We start from the raw sequence: 15,465 nt of genomic DNA, 5'->3' as shown, positions 1-15,465 counted from the left end.
ATGGTGATACAGGAAGTAGTGTCTTCTCCAAGAGTGTACTGTCTAAGGCATAGTGATACTGGAAGTAGTGTCTTCTCCAAGAGTGTACTGTCTAAGACATAGTGATACAGGAAGTAGTGTCTTCTCTAAGAGTGTACTGTCTAAGACATAGTGGTACAGGAAGTAGTGTCTTCTCTAAGAGCTCAACCACCTCAAAGAACAAAACTGCCCTGGGAGGTTTGTCAGTATTTACCAAAACCTAATATAATGGTTTTCATGTGTGCATCACTGCACCATTGTGATGGGAAAGAGGTATGTTACTTTATTAGTTAAGGAAATAAGTTCGTTAATGGTTTGAGGGGGAGACTCTGGCAGTTTATCAAGATTTAAAATGTAAGTGTGATTTGTTCTATTAGTCTTACTATGAAGAATTTACTTTGGCTAGGCAGTTGGATCCCGAGTTCAAGGCCAACCTGATCTGCATAGCAAGTTCTAGACCTTCTGGGCTACCCTGTGAGACTCTATCTTTCGCTTTGTTTTTAAGATTTATTTATTTATTTATTTATTTATTCATTTATTTAATGTATATGAGTATACTTTAGCTGTCTTCAGACACCAGAAGACGGCATTGGATCCTATTACAGATGGTTGTGAGCCACCGTGTGGTTGCTGGGAATTGAACTCAAGGCCTTTGGAAGAGCTATCAGTGCTCTTAACCACTGACCCATCTTGCTAGCAAGCTTTTTTGGTTTTTTGAGACAGGGTTTTTCTCTGTAGCCTTGGCTGTCCTAGAACTCACTGTGTAGACCACAGTGGCCACAAACTCAGATCTACCTGCTTCTTCTACCTCCTAAATGCTGGGATTAAAGGTGTCTGCAACCACCAAGGCTTGAGACCTTGTCTTTTTTTTTTTTTTTAATGGAAATATATAAATTTAAAATAGAAAAGCATTTAACTTTAGTCCTAATATATCTATAATACATGGAAATAATTATATGTCATGATATTTTTTGCAACATTATTTCTATTAGTAGGTTCCCATCAGAAAAGGATAATACTGATATTTAATAGAAATATGTACCTACCAAAAGCCAGTATTCAAATAAGAAAGATAACTCATATATTTATTAGCAGAAAAAGCAAGCTGCAGAATAACAAGTATTTAACTGTATTTAACTTTAAAAAATACACAGTTGTGTGCGTGTGTGTGTGTGTGTGTATGTGTGTCTGTGAGTGTGAGAGAGGGAGAGGGAGAGGGAAAGAGACTGACTCTGACTGACTCCTGGTTCTCAGTTACAGGGAGTTGAGATCTGCCATGCAAGTGCTGCAAATCCTTTTGCAAGAGTTCTAAGAGCACATTTTTTTTGTTATTGTTTGTTTGTTTGTTTGTTTGTTTGTTTTGAAACAGGGTTTTTCTCTGTAGACCTGGCTGTCTTGGAACTTGTTCTGTAGACCTGGCTATTTGAACTCAGATCTGCCTGCCTCTCCCTCATGAGTACTGGGGTCAGCAACCTGTGCCACCCATTCTGAGCTCTGTAGTAACAGCCCTTAACCTTGGAACCATTGGCTTAAGCCTGTGAAACTCCTAATAGTGATTATTTCTGTGCCCTGAAACTTGAAATCATTAGTTTTGGTGTATATTTTTCTGTTGAGTTGTGATGGATCACTCAAATTACTGAAGTTATAGTCTTAATTGGAAAATTAAAAAATATCTGTCTGTCTATATATCTAATGAAAGTTAGAGTGTGTGTCGTGGCTTGCATGTGGAGTCCGAGGACAGCTTGTGGGAGTGGTGGGAGTTGCTGCTCTTTCTCCACTGTGTGCTTTAGAAAAGTAATATGTTTTCTTGACTACTGAGCCATCAGCCTGGTGTCTTTAAAAGGAGAGTTGGATGTGAAATTTGCTGGGGCCCAAGAGTCACCTCACAAACTACATAACCACGGATCTCAGTCAGACAGGGGTAGTTTATTGAGTGTTCACCCCAGGACCAATGGTTGAGGGCTGCAGGCCAGACTCTGGAACTGGCTGTGACAGTGAGGCAGGATCCTGTAGGCTTTTCAGCCTAAAATCTACAGACTGAAACTTACAAATTGGTGCCATGGTATTCTATCAATCAGGATTCGGGGGTAGGGGACTGACTTCTTTAGGAACAGGTCTTTGTTGGACATTTATCCTGCTTCCATTGGTTGTAGTATTCAACTGTGGCAGGGACTTGCCTGGCCTAACATTCATGTCTTAGTTTGTCAGTCAGGGTATCAGTTACCCATGTACATACCTCTTTCTGACAAGTAGGATGTCAGTTCCCAAGGTCGTCTTAAGAACTTAAACTTTACTTGATCCCTACTCAAAATGGAAGTCTTATTCTAAAAGGCTTCTTATATTGGTGCAGGTGTTTCTCTTATATTGGGATCCATTCAAGGGGCAGCTTAGAAAAGCAAAAAATAATAGAAGCTTATACAAAGGTGGAGGAAGTGCTGTTTGGCAATTGGTTTGGGTCCAAGCTTATTGTGGCTAACTATACAAAGAGTTCTAACTGACTTCTGTTGTGATTGGTTTCCAAGAACACCAAAGCATGGAAGTTAATGGAATCTGCAATCAACTAGAACATAAGAAAATTTCCTTATGACATTAGTAACAGCACAAAATGACAGACTAGAAAGGTGGTAACAGTTACCTAGGCCTTATCGAGATTGATTGGCACCGAAGATTCTGCCTGTGTTTTTCTCATTTTTTTCAGGTTGAAGAGTATAGCCTATGTTTTGAGAGTGGCAGTTTACTCCCTCCAATGGAGGGGAACAGTACTGACATTGAAAGTTAGGGAAGTGGGACCCATAGCTGTTACTGGGATCTTCTGCAACCTTTCATGGCAAACAGCTTTAAAACTTAGCCTTCTTCCCATGGGCTTTAAGCTGCCCTTCCTCACCTTTCTAGGGGAGGGGTATGATTTTGTTCTGGCATGGAAAGCTAGTAGAAAAAGTTTTGACTCTGCTTGTGTGGAAGGCTGTTAGGACAGGTAAAGAGAGAACTTTGACCCAGAGTTGACCCTGTACAACTCATGTAATCCCCACTGATTTAAAGGGATGATACTTGTAAGAGAAAAGCTTTTCCTAAAGAGTTTTTGTTTGTTTGTTTGTTTTTATATAGGGCTTTTTCCCCCTCTCCTTTTCCTTTTCCTTTCTTTTCTTTTCCTTTAGCCCAGGCTGACACTTGAACTGAAAACATCCTCCTGTCTCAGTCTCCTAAGTGCTGGTATGACAGGTGTGAGCTGTGGCTAGCTTGTCTTTAATGGTTGCTAAAGTAAAGTTTGCTCTTTTGTAGGGAAGAAGTGAGAGTTAGAGCCAAGCAGTAGAGCTTGCTGGATCTCACTATAAACATTCATTGCAGCTGAACTGAAAAGTTGCCCTTCGTTTCCCTTGCAGTCTAACGGATGGGACCCCAATGATATGTTCCGATACAACGAAGAGAATTACGGTGTAGTCTCCACGTACGATAGCAGTTTATCTTCGTATACGTGAGTTCACAGAGTTCTCTTTTATCTTAGTGTATCTGTCTTTGATTTTCATCAGCTTAAATTATGTTCTTATCACATTGTTTGTATTAACTATTCAGACTGACAGACTCACATTAAAACAGGGAATAAATGTTGTTTCCTTACCTATACTTTGTTTTCTGGCCAAAATACATTTTGTTTTTGTTTTTAAATTATAAAAATGTTACAGGTTTTGTTTTTTTTTTTAAACAGGGATAAGGGTTAGAGTAAACCAGTTCTTGACATAGTAAATCTTCTATAATGGGTTAATATTAATAACAGCAACAACAAAAAAAACATGTTTTGATTTATGATAGCAAAGTCCCTAACTTTGTCACTGTCCTTGACCCCATACTGTAGAGTTTGTTAATGGCCGAAGATGAAATGATTACCTATGTCTTCTTGTCTTTGTGTTTAGGGTTCCCTTAGAAAGGGACAACTCTGAAGAATTTCTAAAACGGGAGGCAAGGGCAAACCAGTTAGCAGAAGAAATCGAATCCAGTGCTCAGTACAAAGCTCGTGTGGCCCTTGAGAATGACGACCGAAGTGAGGAAGAAAAATACACAGCAGTCCAGAGAAACTGCAGTGACCGGGATGGGCATGGCACCAACACTAGGTATTCAAACAGAACTACAGTGCACTGTCTTGGGCACATGATTCAAAGCCTATATGAGAAGATGTAATGATGTAATCTGACTGTTTCCTCTTTCGTGAAGATAAGGAGAAAGTGGTGGTTGATTTCGCTTCACATTCTGTTGGAGAGCTGGGCAGTGGTTGTGTGCGCCTTTAATCCCAGCACTTGGGAAGCAGAGTTCAGTGCCAACCTAGGACACCCCTCCCTCCCAACACACACAAATTTCTGTTAGAGAAAAGATTATGATCATTTAATAGTATCTTTTGGGATTAGCTCTCTGGAGTCAAGGGTTGGACCCATGTGAGGACCCAGCCCAGACCCTGAGGAGCTCCTTAAAACAAGGTCGGAGTGGGACCCAATGACCTAGTGACCTGGTGGCAGTGCACTTCTGGCTTGCATGATGCAGATCTATTGAGAGCATCAGAATATCACAGTGGGGAAGAATTAGCATTGCCTGTGTAGTTCAAGAGAGCCTCCCCGGGAAGTGGCATTTTTAATGTGGTAATGGGGCCTGTCTGCTGCAGGGAGTGTGGGGAATTATTTCACCTCTGTAGAACATGCTCCTGTAAGAGAATCTGGCCTCTTGAGGTAAAAAGGCTAAAATTCAGGGTCAATATTTTCGATGCTCTGGTGGCAGGTGGCAGAAGCACTTGTGTGCCATGCTTGAAGAGTAACCTGTAGGGAGCAGTGAGGATCAAAGACACTGAATCAGAGAGCCTGTCCATGTGACGCAGCATTATAGCAGAACGTGGCAGACCACCAGACAGACTCGAGGGAGGCTAGAAAAACCAGGGAGAGATGAACTTTACTTGAAAATTCAACTGTTCATGATGCTTGTTGTGAGAATAGATGAGCTAAAGACAGTGTGGAGTGACTTTGACAAAAGGGGAAATGATGGCACAGTGGTTGCGTGCATTTGCAGGGCTGTGGGACTGTCATTTATTCAAAACAGTAGAAAACCTGCTGCATTATGGGTAAAGCTGATTCTCCCATCAGGATCCCACAGCTGAGTCTTAGGATTTCCCTAATCATCACAGAGTGTTAGGATGACAGTGAGCACACCTTATGCTGGTGGCCGAGACATGCAGGGCTGTGAGCAGCCTGGGGACTGAGGCTGATGTGACAGACAGTCTTCTACTTAATGTACCTTTCAGTGTGTTTTGTTAGCTCAGTACCTTTTACAATAAATGATTTAGAGGATCTCTCATTTCCAGGGAAAATAAATATATTCCTCCTGGACAAAGAAATAGAGAAGTCATATCCTGGGGAAGTGGGAGACAGAGCTCACCACGGATGGGCCAGCCTGGACCAGGCTCCATGCCATCAAGAGCTGCTGCTCACACTTCAGATTTCAACCCGAACGCTGGCTCAGACCAAAGAGTAGTTAATGGAGGCAAGTATTTTGACCGTACTTGTTAATGTTTTTGATCACATACAGAGCTAGACATTTAAGAGTTTACGTACGTGATAGGAATGTGCATGCCATTTGTGAGTATTGTGGAGTAGTTTTTATTATCTATAACGTAGTTTGTTTTGTGGCTCCAGACAGTATAACGCTGTATCCGTCCTTGGCACGTGTAGGGTGGCAGCATGTCCTGAGCTGTTCCATCCTCTCATACTCATTTGGCCTAAGGCACTCCATAGACAGAGATAGGAAACTCCTGAAACACTGGGTGATGACACTGTGGGCATAGTTGATGAGGAAGACACTGAGTTAGTGCAGATTCGTTTTCATTATCTGTGGTGGATTCCATTCTGCTTACTTCAAGGAAGAACTTGGGGTCGTTTGTAATATCAGAAATGAGCAAGAGTCATGTGACGAAAGTCATCAGAGAATTGTGCTTACAAATACAGCACAGACAACCTTTGATTTCTGAGGGTAGGTGTTAGAGCGTTTCAGCTTGGATCTTTAAGTAGGAAGGTACTTTCTGTAGTGCCCCGAGTCAGTTGACTACAGATTATAGGTATGTGTAGAAATCAGGAAGCTGGAACAACAGAAATTCATTTGGAAATATGGTAGCTGACAGGGAAAGAGAGTGGACAGGCGATGTTAGGGCTTGAAGGTTAGAGCAGTGCCAGCTGGATAAAGTAGGTGCTCACGCCTGAGCAGAGGAGGCGCAGTCAGGCTCCATAGGTAGTTTGAGCCAGCCTGGGTCATGTGAGACCTCATGGAAAAGAAGGGAGAGGGAGAAGAATGTCAGTGTGAGAAAGCAGAACACTAGGTTTCCAGTTTCGTTTGTTTTTGCTGAATCTTTTCTCCAGAATTCCTCTCCAAGGAAACACTCTTGAGTAGTTTCCCTACTTAGTAATGATGGTGAAATTTCTTTGCTCACTGAGTGAAGATTTTCACTTGTCTATGAACAGAATTTTCAAGTTAAAAACATGAAGGGGGACTGAGAAATGTCTGATACTCCAGTGTGTGGAGCCCCCTAGCCTACTGGAGAGGAACCATAGACTGTTGACTAAGCCCCAGGGAAGTGGTGTATGCTGGGGCTGGGGTCAGGTTTGTGCCCTGCAGCTTACAGGTCCCTGTTGGTGCACAGACAATAGGTAGGCAGGGTCCATTCCAGTGTGTCGGAATGAGATTCATTTTACAGAAGTGTAGGGTGCTGTTATCCGACATTCTAGAAATCAACAGGAGTAAGGTTTCATTTGTACCTCAACAGGACGTGTGTGCCTCATGTCCTTTGAAACAGACAGTTTGGTTCAGAGTAGACTTGAAGAAGCTCAGGTAAGAATAGGAAAAGAGCTTTGACAGTGGCTTTCATAGCTGCTGTTTCTGTTTATTGTTCAGAGCTAAGACCAGTGAAAGGGTTGTCTTCCCGAGCAGGAGTCACTGTGCTTACTGAGGGGATTATCTGTGTGTACAACATGCTCTTCACAAGTGATGGCTGACAACAGCTGAAGAAGTAGGCATACTAGGCAGAGTCTTAACTGTCTTCTTCAGTAGTATGTGTAGATCCTAATTAACCCTTTGGGAACGTGGATTCATTTAAACAGACTTAAATTTAAGGAGGTTAAAGTAAAATGTGAATTTGTGTCAGTTAAGTTGTGCTAAAACTTATCACAAATCAAATGACTGTCCTCAAAGGGTTAAAATGTACAAGAAATCATTTTTGTCATTTTACTTTTTTTTTCTGTTTACTTTTTCCCTCATTTTTTTCTTTAGTTTTTATACTTTCCTTCATATCATTTGTTCTGTCAGGTGTTCCCTGGCCATCGCCTTGCCCATCTCCTTCCTCTCGCCCACCTTCTCGCTACCAGTCAGGTCCCAACTCTCTTCCACCTCGGGCAGCCACCCCTACACGGCCGCCCTCCAGGCCCCCCTCGAGGCCATCCAGACCCCCGTCTCACCCCTCTGCTCATGGCTCTCCAGCTCCTGTCTCTACTATGCCTAAACGCATGTCTTCAGAAGGTACAATACCACGATTTGTTCATGGTTTTGTTTGTCTTTGTTTAGCTCCTTTCTGAGGTGATGAGTACAAAATAGTTTCCTCTTCATTATTTAATAACCTATAATTTTGTGTTTTAACTTTAGTTTATTAAAAGTATTTCTATTAACCTTTTGTTTACTAGAGTAAAATTGACTAAGTGCCGTGTAAAGCTCTGCACTGTCTTGTGCAAAGATGGGGTCTGACCTGTGTAGCAATTGTGCTCCTGTGCAGCCCAGGACAGGGACAGGAACGAACTGGGCACGTTCTGCTCCTGGAGGGGGGGAAGGGGGGGTTATGGGGGCCGCTACATTCAACTTCCTGGTCATAGTCCCTTCTTGTTGGCCAAAGGCAGGAGTACTATTTTGGGGTCCTTTGTGGTCCATGACATCCCTTGTGTAGTGGCCTTAGACACCTGCCCTCAGGTAACAGTAGTTTTTAGAGTGCCTGAGGAATTATTAATTTAATTGAATAATTATTTTCAATTAGTTTTACAATATCACTGTAGTGAAAGGCTGCTTTAATCTGTAGGGAGACCTTTATTTAAAGTTTATCAATTACAAAACAGGTATGGGTTTGAGGCTTTTCTGTCTTTTTGGCTCTTGTCAAATTGTATTTGATGCTGAATTCACCATTGTTGCATGTCATAATTTGATTGGTGGCACATGTCTGTAATCCCAGTGCCCAGTACACAGGTGGGAGGATTGCTGAACGTTGAGGTCAGTTTGGGTCGTATAATAAGTTCTAAGCCTGCCAGGACTCTGTCCCAGCCACCCTGACACCCTTCCCATAAAAAGGTAGCATTCTGGTTTAATGCAGTTTATAAGTTAAAACATCTTTTGTTCTAAATGACAATGCCCTTTGTTCAGGAGATTTATGTTTATATTCTAATCACCTTGTCTTGGTAAAGTCACAGTGAATATAGCTGATCAAGACTGATAAAAGTTTCTAAAGAAGCTGTTTGGGAATAAACTATATTGGCTACTGATAAATTTTTGCCCAGGCAGAAGGGAACTTCATGGCAGAAGATTGCAGTGTCACAAAGGCAAATTTCACTGACTTTTAATGCATGCCTCTCACAGTGGCTCCTAGCAGCAACATGGAGCTGTTGCAGACCATTAGGGTAAAGGTACTTATTCTCTGAGGGTATTTCAGATAGGACTGAGCACAAGTGAACTGTAAACATTGCATCGTAGTGAGACGAAAGGGCTGCTTTTGGACTGCCCAGAAAGCATGCTCTACAGTTTGAGAGTGCAGGTTCCTCCAGGTGAAAGCCCTAAAAGTAGGCTGGCTTTGTGGGTGAAAGTCCTTGCCATGCAAGCCTACTGACCTGGGTATGGTCTCTGGAACTCATGTACAGGTGGAAAAAGAGAACTGACGCCACAAAGTTGACTTCACACCTTGCACATACATGCCATGGCACATACGAATCCACCCCATACCACACACACAGAACAGTAATTAATACATTTTAAAAATTCAAAAGAAAAAAAAAAAGGAAAATCCTAACGTGAATTAGCATTTTCTGAGCGCGCATGTCTGGCGATGTTCCTGCTGAGGACACAGCAGAGAGCGTGTGTTAGGAGCCAGCCGCTCATGGCCTCTGAGAGGGGTAGTTCTGGACTTATGCTTTTACTCTGGCTTGTTGTGCTGCAGGCTGTATTCACAGCAGCTCCTGATGGGTGCCAGAGTCAGTGACGGTGAGTGTCATCAGCTCACATAGTGTAGCTTTCTACAGAGAATCCTTGCTCTGTTCTTACATGGCAGCCACTTACTGTGCGGAGCCATGATGTGGAAAATGGCTGACTGTGGCAAGAGATGGAGAGGCAAACTGAGACTTCTGTTTAAAAATCCTTTTTTCCCTGGAGCCCTAAAGGATGTAGCTCATAGATAGATTGATAGCCTAACAAGTATGGAGTTCCCAGTTTGGTTCCTATCACTGTTAAACAAACAAACAAACAAAAAACAAAAACTATTTTTTGTCTCATTTTGGAAGTAACAAAATCTGGTAGAAAGGTAAACTGATAATATTCAATCATGCACCTGTGATTCCTACTAAAAGTTTATTATAACTTATTTTTAAATGCAGAATGTAGTTATCCACTGTTATGCCATGTTGTTTGATTTCTCACCGTCAAGTTTATTTCTCCCTTGCTTTAAAAATAAAAGGAAATAAGGCCAGAAAGATGGGTCAGCTGTTGGAGAGCCTATTGCTTTTCCACAGGGACTCATGTGCACATACCCTCACACAGACACATACACACAATATAGTTAAAAGTAAGAAAAAATCATAAAAGGAGGAAATAAAACGTACTTACATAATTGACATCCCACAAAATAATTCTTAGTGTGGCCAAAAATCGATCCAGAGTCATTCATTTTTTAACCAGTGAAAAATCTGTTAAGGAAGTAAGAGTATATGTCTGTATCTAGCAAAACAGCAATAAGGTGATGCTGCAGGTTGGTGTGACAACTTTCATGTCTTCCTCAGGCCCTCCAAGGATGTCTCCAAAGGCACAGCGGCACCCTCGGAATCACAGAGTCTCCGCTGGGAGAGGCTCCATATCTAGTGGCCTAGAATTTGTATCCCACAATCCCCCAAGTGAAGCAGCTGCTCCTCCAGTGGCAAGGACTAGTCCTGCAGGGGGAACGTGGTCCTCAGTGGTTAGTGGGGGTAGGTATGGCACTGTGTCAGAGCTGACTGTCCATGTACAGTAGGGCCGAGCTGAAGACCTGAGATACAAATTAAATGTGGTGGCATAAGCAGGTATTGCCAGTTACCACAGGTACTCAAGACACTAGTTGAAGGAACTGTCTCATCATTCTGGAGCTCTGTCTCTGTATACATTTTGTAAACCTGTTTAGGTTTCTTATTGCAGCATGTCTCCATGGCATCTGTGTATGGAGTAAACAGATACTCATCTGGTGTTCCTCAAGGAGTAGTCTACACCAGGAGAAGTTCAGCTTTTATTACAAGTGCCTGAGAAGCACTCTGACCATCAGCAGCTGTAGTCAAGATCCTACTTGGAGCAGATTTAAAATTAGGGCAGACTGCTGTCTCTGGCTGCTGAGTTGATCTTGTCCGTCTTTAGTGCTTCCTCCTGGGAGTGCAGAGCTGGAGCTTTTGCCTGTTCGTTTGGCCTTACCAGAAAGAGGTCTTTAAGCTTAAAAAACAGACAGACAAAAAATGCAGTACTGTTAAATTGCTGTATCTGCTGTACCTTCATATAGTGTGCTTACCGTAACTATCTGCTGTGCGGTTGTAGTAACTGCCCTGTAAATTCCATTGTGCTGTTTTTCTTGGCCTTTTTAACTGAAGAGTTAAAAAACAAGAAAATAGAAGATGAGAAAAGAATCTTGAGGTGTTTTAACCTTATTATATATAAGCAACTTTATTATAAATTCAAGAATAGAGACAGTTGAGGAATACAGTGAAAATCGTATTCCAGGGTTAGTTTTTCCATGAAGAGTTAGTGTTCTGAAGGTTCCCTTCTCTATAATGTTTGTGACTTCAAAAAGAAAAGTCACTAAAGTGATGCTAATTGAACCATTTTCATTAACCTCTTTAGTCTGAAGTCTGCAAATAGGTTTTTAATGGACTACAAAGCATTAAGCAGTTATGTAGAAGGTGTTCATTCTGTGTTACACACCCCTTGAGGCTAAGTGCGTCCTAATTTCCTTCAGCACTGGCCGTGGATCTTTATGTTGTAAGGAAAAACACATAGGCTTGGCAGCAAGCTACCATCAGTTATTCCGTGTATTGATGGAAGGGGGAGAGGAGAAAGGCATGGTAGAGAGCTCTCACCTTAAATAAATGTTACGCTTTGGATTTTTTTTTTTTAAGTATGATTTGGCTGCCATTGAACTCAGGTGTTGAACTTGACTAAAAATACTTCAACGATAACTCGTTTAATTAGGAGGGAAACAACGGTGGTACTTAGATATTGGTGATTACTGCCATAAGATATTTCTGAGAATTTAATGAGTATCTTTTTGCTTCTAGTTCCAAGGTTATCTCCCAAAACTCACAGACCCAGGTCTCCCAGGCAGAACAGCATTGGAAACTCTCCCAGTGGGCCTGTGCTTGCTTCTCCCCAAGCTGGCATCATCCCTGCTGAAGCTGTTTCCATGCCTGTTCCCGCTGCGTCTCCTACTCCTGCCAGCCCTGCGTCCAACAGAGCTCTGACTCCATCTATTGAGGGTATGCGCCCAACACCTCTCCTGTTGTAGCCCGTGTACGGCCAAGAGCTACGTTCCAAATGCACAGAGATGCTCTTGTGGATGCAAGCTTCTGTCTGTGGTATATTAACTAATGTCTGGCATCAGAGGCTCTGACCTGTCCTAGTGTGACATGTCTGTTGTATGAGCATGCTTACTGAGTTTTGATATGATGACTAACAGGGAATAAATTCTGTTTAATGAAACCATTTTTTCCCTAAACCAGAAAGTTGTGTTTGACGTTTACTCACACTGTTGTCCTAGCTTCTGTCTAATACTAGTTTTGTGCTTTTTTAAACTTGTTTTTTAGCAAAAGATTCCAGGCTTCAAGATCAGAGACAGAACTCTCCTGCAGGAAATAAAGAAAATATTAAAGCAAGTGAAACATCACCTAGCTTTTCAAAAGCTGAAAACAAAGGTTAGAGTTTGTTAAAGTTTTTAGATACAATTGTACAAATAGAAAAATGTCTAGCCAGACGGATACTTGAAATTGCTAGTCTTCAAGTGATAGATCTGTTCTCATGCCTTACTTATCTCCTCCCCTCACCCCCAGTGTTGGATTCAAGATGCAAGAGGCATGCACCAACCTGGCCTCTGTTCTCGTTTCTGACTTCCCATACTTAGAATTTTAAGTTGAAGGTTAGAAGTAAATTGGAATCTAACAGGTTTTGGTCTTGCAGGTATGTCACCAGTTGTTTCTGAACACAGAAAACAGATTGATGATTTAAAGAAGTTTAAGAATGATTTTAGGGTAAGTTCTCTATTGACTGGTTGGAATTAAAAAAGAAATAGCAAACAGTGATTTTTATATGACCAGCTCACAAAAGTATGCTATTAAAATATACACACACATATACGCACATACACACACACTCACGTACACTCAGGCTCTAGTTTTAAGTCATTTGTGCAGCAAGCTAAACTTCTTTTCAGTTGTTTTTCATGCATATGAGTGTTTCATTATGTATGTGAGCCATGGGTCAGCTTGGTGTCCTTTGAGACCAGAAGAGGGCACTGGATTTCCTGGAACTGAAGTTGCAGTTGGTCATGAGCTACTATGTAGGTTCTGGGTGCTGAAACCAGGTCCTCTGGAAGATCAACCAGTGCTTAATGTCTCTCTCCAGCCCACAGGGTGTGTGTGTGCGTGCGCGCAAGCGCGCATATGTGCGTGCACACATCTGGTTTTATCGGTCTGTCTGTCAGTATATATATACATGGAAGTTCAAATGCTCTCTAAAGCCAGAAGTTGTCATCCCTTGGAGATGGTGTTAAGGCAACAGTGAGCCACCTGATGAGGGTGCTGGAAATTGAATTTAGATTCTCTAGAAGAGCAGTAACACTGTTAACCACTGAGCCATCTCTCCAGCTCCCTGTACTGTTGGTTTTTATTTTATTATTTTTAATTGTGTGTATATGTATCTGTGTTAGAATAGACACATGAATGGAGGTACCCACAGGGGCCAGTGGTGTGATATTTACCTAGAGCTAATTAGAGCTGCCTAGTCTAGGTGCTGGGAGCCATACTCTCATCCTCTGGGAGAGAACAGTGCATGCTCGTAACCACTGTGCCGCCCATCCTTCCACTAAGTTACATTTAAGTACCAGCTCAGGGAGTCTTGAAATTTAGTTATCTAGAAGAAAAAGTCATTCATATATATATATATATATATGAGTGTGTATGTGCTTTAAATGTCTGCATTAAATCTTAAAACTCACAAGTGAGAGAAAACATGCAATAAATGTCTTTTCTGAATTAATTTTTTTTTTTTTTTTCAAGACAGGGTTTCTCTGTGTAGCCCTGGCTGTCCTGGAACTCACTCTGTAGACCAGGCTGGCCTCGAACTCAGAAATCCGCCTGCCTCTGCCTCCCAAGTGCTGGAATTAAAGGCGTGCGCCACCACTGCCCGGCTGAATTAATTTTCTTAATTTTATACTCTCCTGTTTATATATACACACACACACACACACACACACACACACACACATATATAAAAAATGATACAATTTTTTTTGGATGAATAAAGCTTTGAGTATACATGCCACATTCTTGTCAGTCATTGCTCTCTGGATAGACACCTACCTCTAAGTAGCTATTGTGAGTAGCCCTGCAAGAAATGGCGATTAGGAAGACTTATCTGTGACACTTAGGTTTGGAGTCCTTTGAGAGTTAATGACTGGGTCAGATTTTTCATTTTTTAGGTTTTGGGTTTTTTTCAAGATTTATTTTACATTTTTTATTTATATGTATGTATGTATGTAATGTGTGTGTGTGTGTGTGTGTGTGTGTGTGTGTGTGTGTGTGTTTGCACATGTATAGGTGCTCTGGTGCTAAAGTTTCAGACAGCTGGTAAGCCTGAGTCCATGTGCGTGCTGGGAATTGAACCAGGGTTTCCTGGAAGAACAGCCAGTGCTCTTAACTACTGAGCCATCTCTCCAGCCCACTTTTTTTATTCCATAGAGACTGGACAGCTTTACAGTCCCACCAGCATTGTTCTCTGGTGAGAGAAAACAGGGTTCTCTTTTTTCCACATCCTCACCACTATTTGCTGTTTGTTTCTAATGACTGCCATTCTGACTGAGTTAAGATAGAATCTGAGTGTGTGTGTGTGTGTGTGTTTGTGTGTGTGTGTGTGTGTTAATTTAAACTGTAGGGGTATGTGTGTAGGAGTATGTGTGTGTGGGTAAGTGCACATGAATGAGGACGCCTGTCGAGGTTTGGGGGCTTTGGCCCTCTCTGGAATTGTGTGCACAGGTTGTGTGCTGCGTGGTACAGGTGCTGGAATTTGAACTTGTATCATCTCCAAGAAGACTTCACACTTATCACCACTTAAAACTCCAGTTTCCTCAGTGGAGTTTTAATTCAGATTTCTCTCATGGCTAGTGATCCAGAACATTTTTTATACATTCATTGATTATTGATATGTCTTTTCAGAACAGTTTGTGTCTCATTAGCCTATTTAAATGATTTTGTTATTTGAGGTACATACAAGTAAGTACACACATGTGCATGCACATATGTTGTAGTATACAGCTCTGCTTTGTTAAAAAATAATGTTCAGTGGCTCTGGGTTATTCTTCTGGCTTTTATACAACAATGAATAATACCAACAGAAACATCGAGGCTTGGTTTCTTGTGAACATGTGTTGTTATTTCTCTAGGACTGGAAGTTCTGCATCCTGTGGTAGTGTGTTGAGTTTTTGCAGGAACTGCCAGTCATTTTACCATGGTTCTCACATGGTCCCCATTGGACACTCCCTCCACCATCAGCCAACAAGTGCTTTTTATTTTCAATTTGGGTTTGTTTTTTGAGACAGAAATTTCCTGTGTAACTCCAGCTGCTTCATGTGCTCAGTCATCCTGCTCCTGCCTTTGAAGTGCCAATGTCACAGGGGTGCATCACCTGGCCGTGTGTGGGGACAGCCATTCCCCTGAAGGTGCTGCAGTCCTTGTTGTTGGTTGTGGTCCACAGTGTGGTCTGCATTTGTAGAGCTCTTGTGGCCAGGGATGTTGATTACCACCCTTCCTGTTTATTGTTTTTGTTGTTGTTTAGATTGCAGTTTGTTCATATTCTTAACTGTAAAACTTGAGGGTGGGCACTGGTGAGAGAGCTCTGTAGGCTGTGGGTGGGCAGTGGTGAGAGAGCTCTGTAGGCTGTGGGTGGGCAGTGGTGAGA

General features: G+C 41.9%; 1 protein-coding gene across 5 annotated transcripts in view; it reads left to right on the top strand.

The window, feature by feature from the left end:
• Atxn2 (ataxin 2) overlaps positions 1-15,465 on the top strand; it is a 98,899-nt gene that overhangs the window by 58,941 nt on the left and 24,493 nt on the right. For all 5 annotated transcript variants that reach the window (XM_028765881.1, XM_028765884.1, XM_028765882.1 and 2 more), the window contains 8 exons: positions 3,399-3,490; positions 3,927-4,124; positions 5,357-5,535; positions 7,348-7,557; positions 10,065-10,247; positions 11,577-11,774; positions 12,102-12,209; positions 12,472-12,542. In XM_028765881.1, coding sequence (XP_028621714.1) covers positions 3,399-3,490; positions 3,927-4,124; positions 5,357-5,535; positions 7,348-7,557; positions 10,065-10,247; positions 11,577-11,774; positions 12,102-12,209; positions 12,472-12,542 — 1,239 coding nt within the window. The remainder of the gene's footprint in view (positions 1-3,398; positions 3,491-3,926; positions 4,125-5,356; positions 5,536-7,347; positions 7,558-10,064; positions 10,248-11,576; positions 11,775-12,101; positions 12,210-12,471; positions 12,543-15,465) is intronic.

The sequence above is a fragment of the Grammomys surdaster genome, unplaced genomic scaffold, assembly GCF_004785775.1.
Source record: "Grammomys surdaster isolate TR1022 unplaced genomic scaffold, NIH_TR_1.0 166, whole genome shotgun sequence".
NCBI classification, from domain to species: Eukaryota; Metazoa; Chordata; class Mammalia; order Rodentia; family Muridae; genus Grammomys; species Grammomys surdaster.
This window is presented reverse-complemented; position numbering and strand designations above follow the sequence as displayed.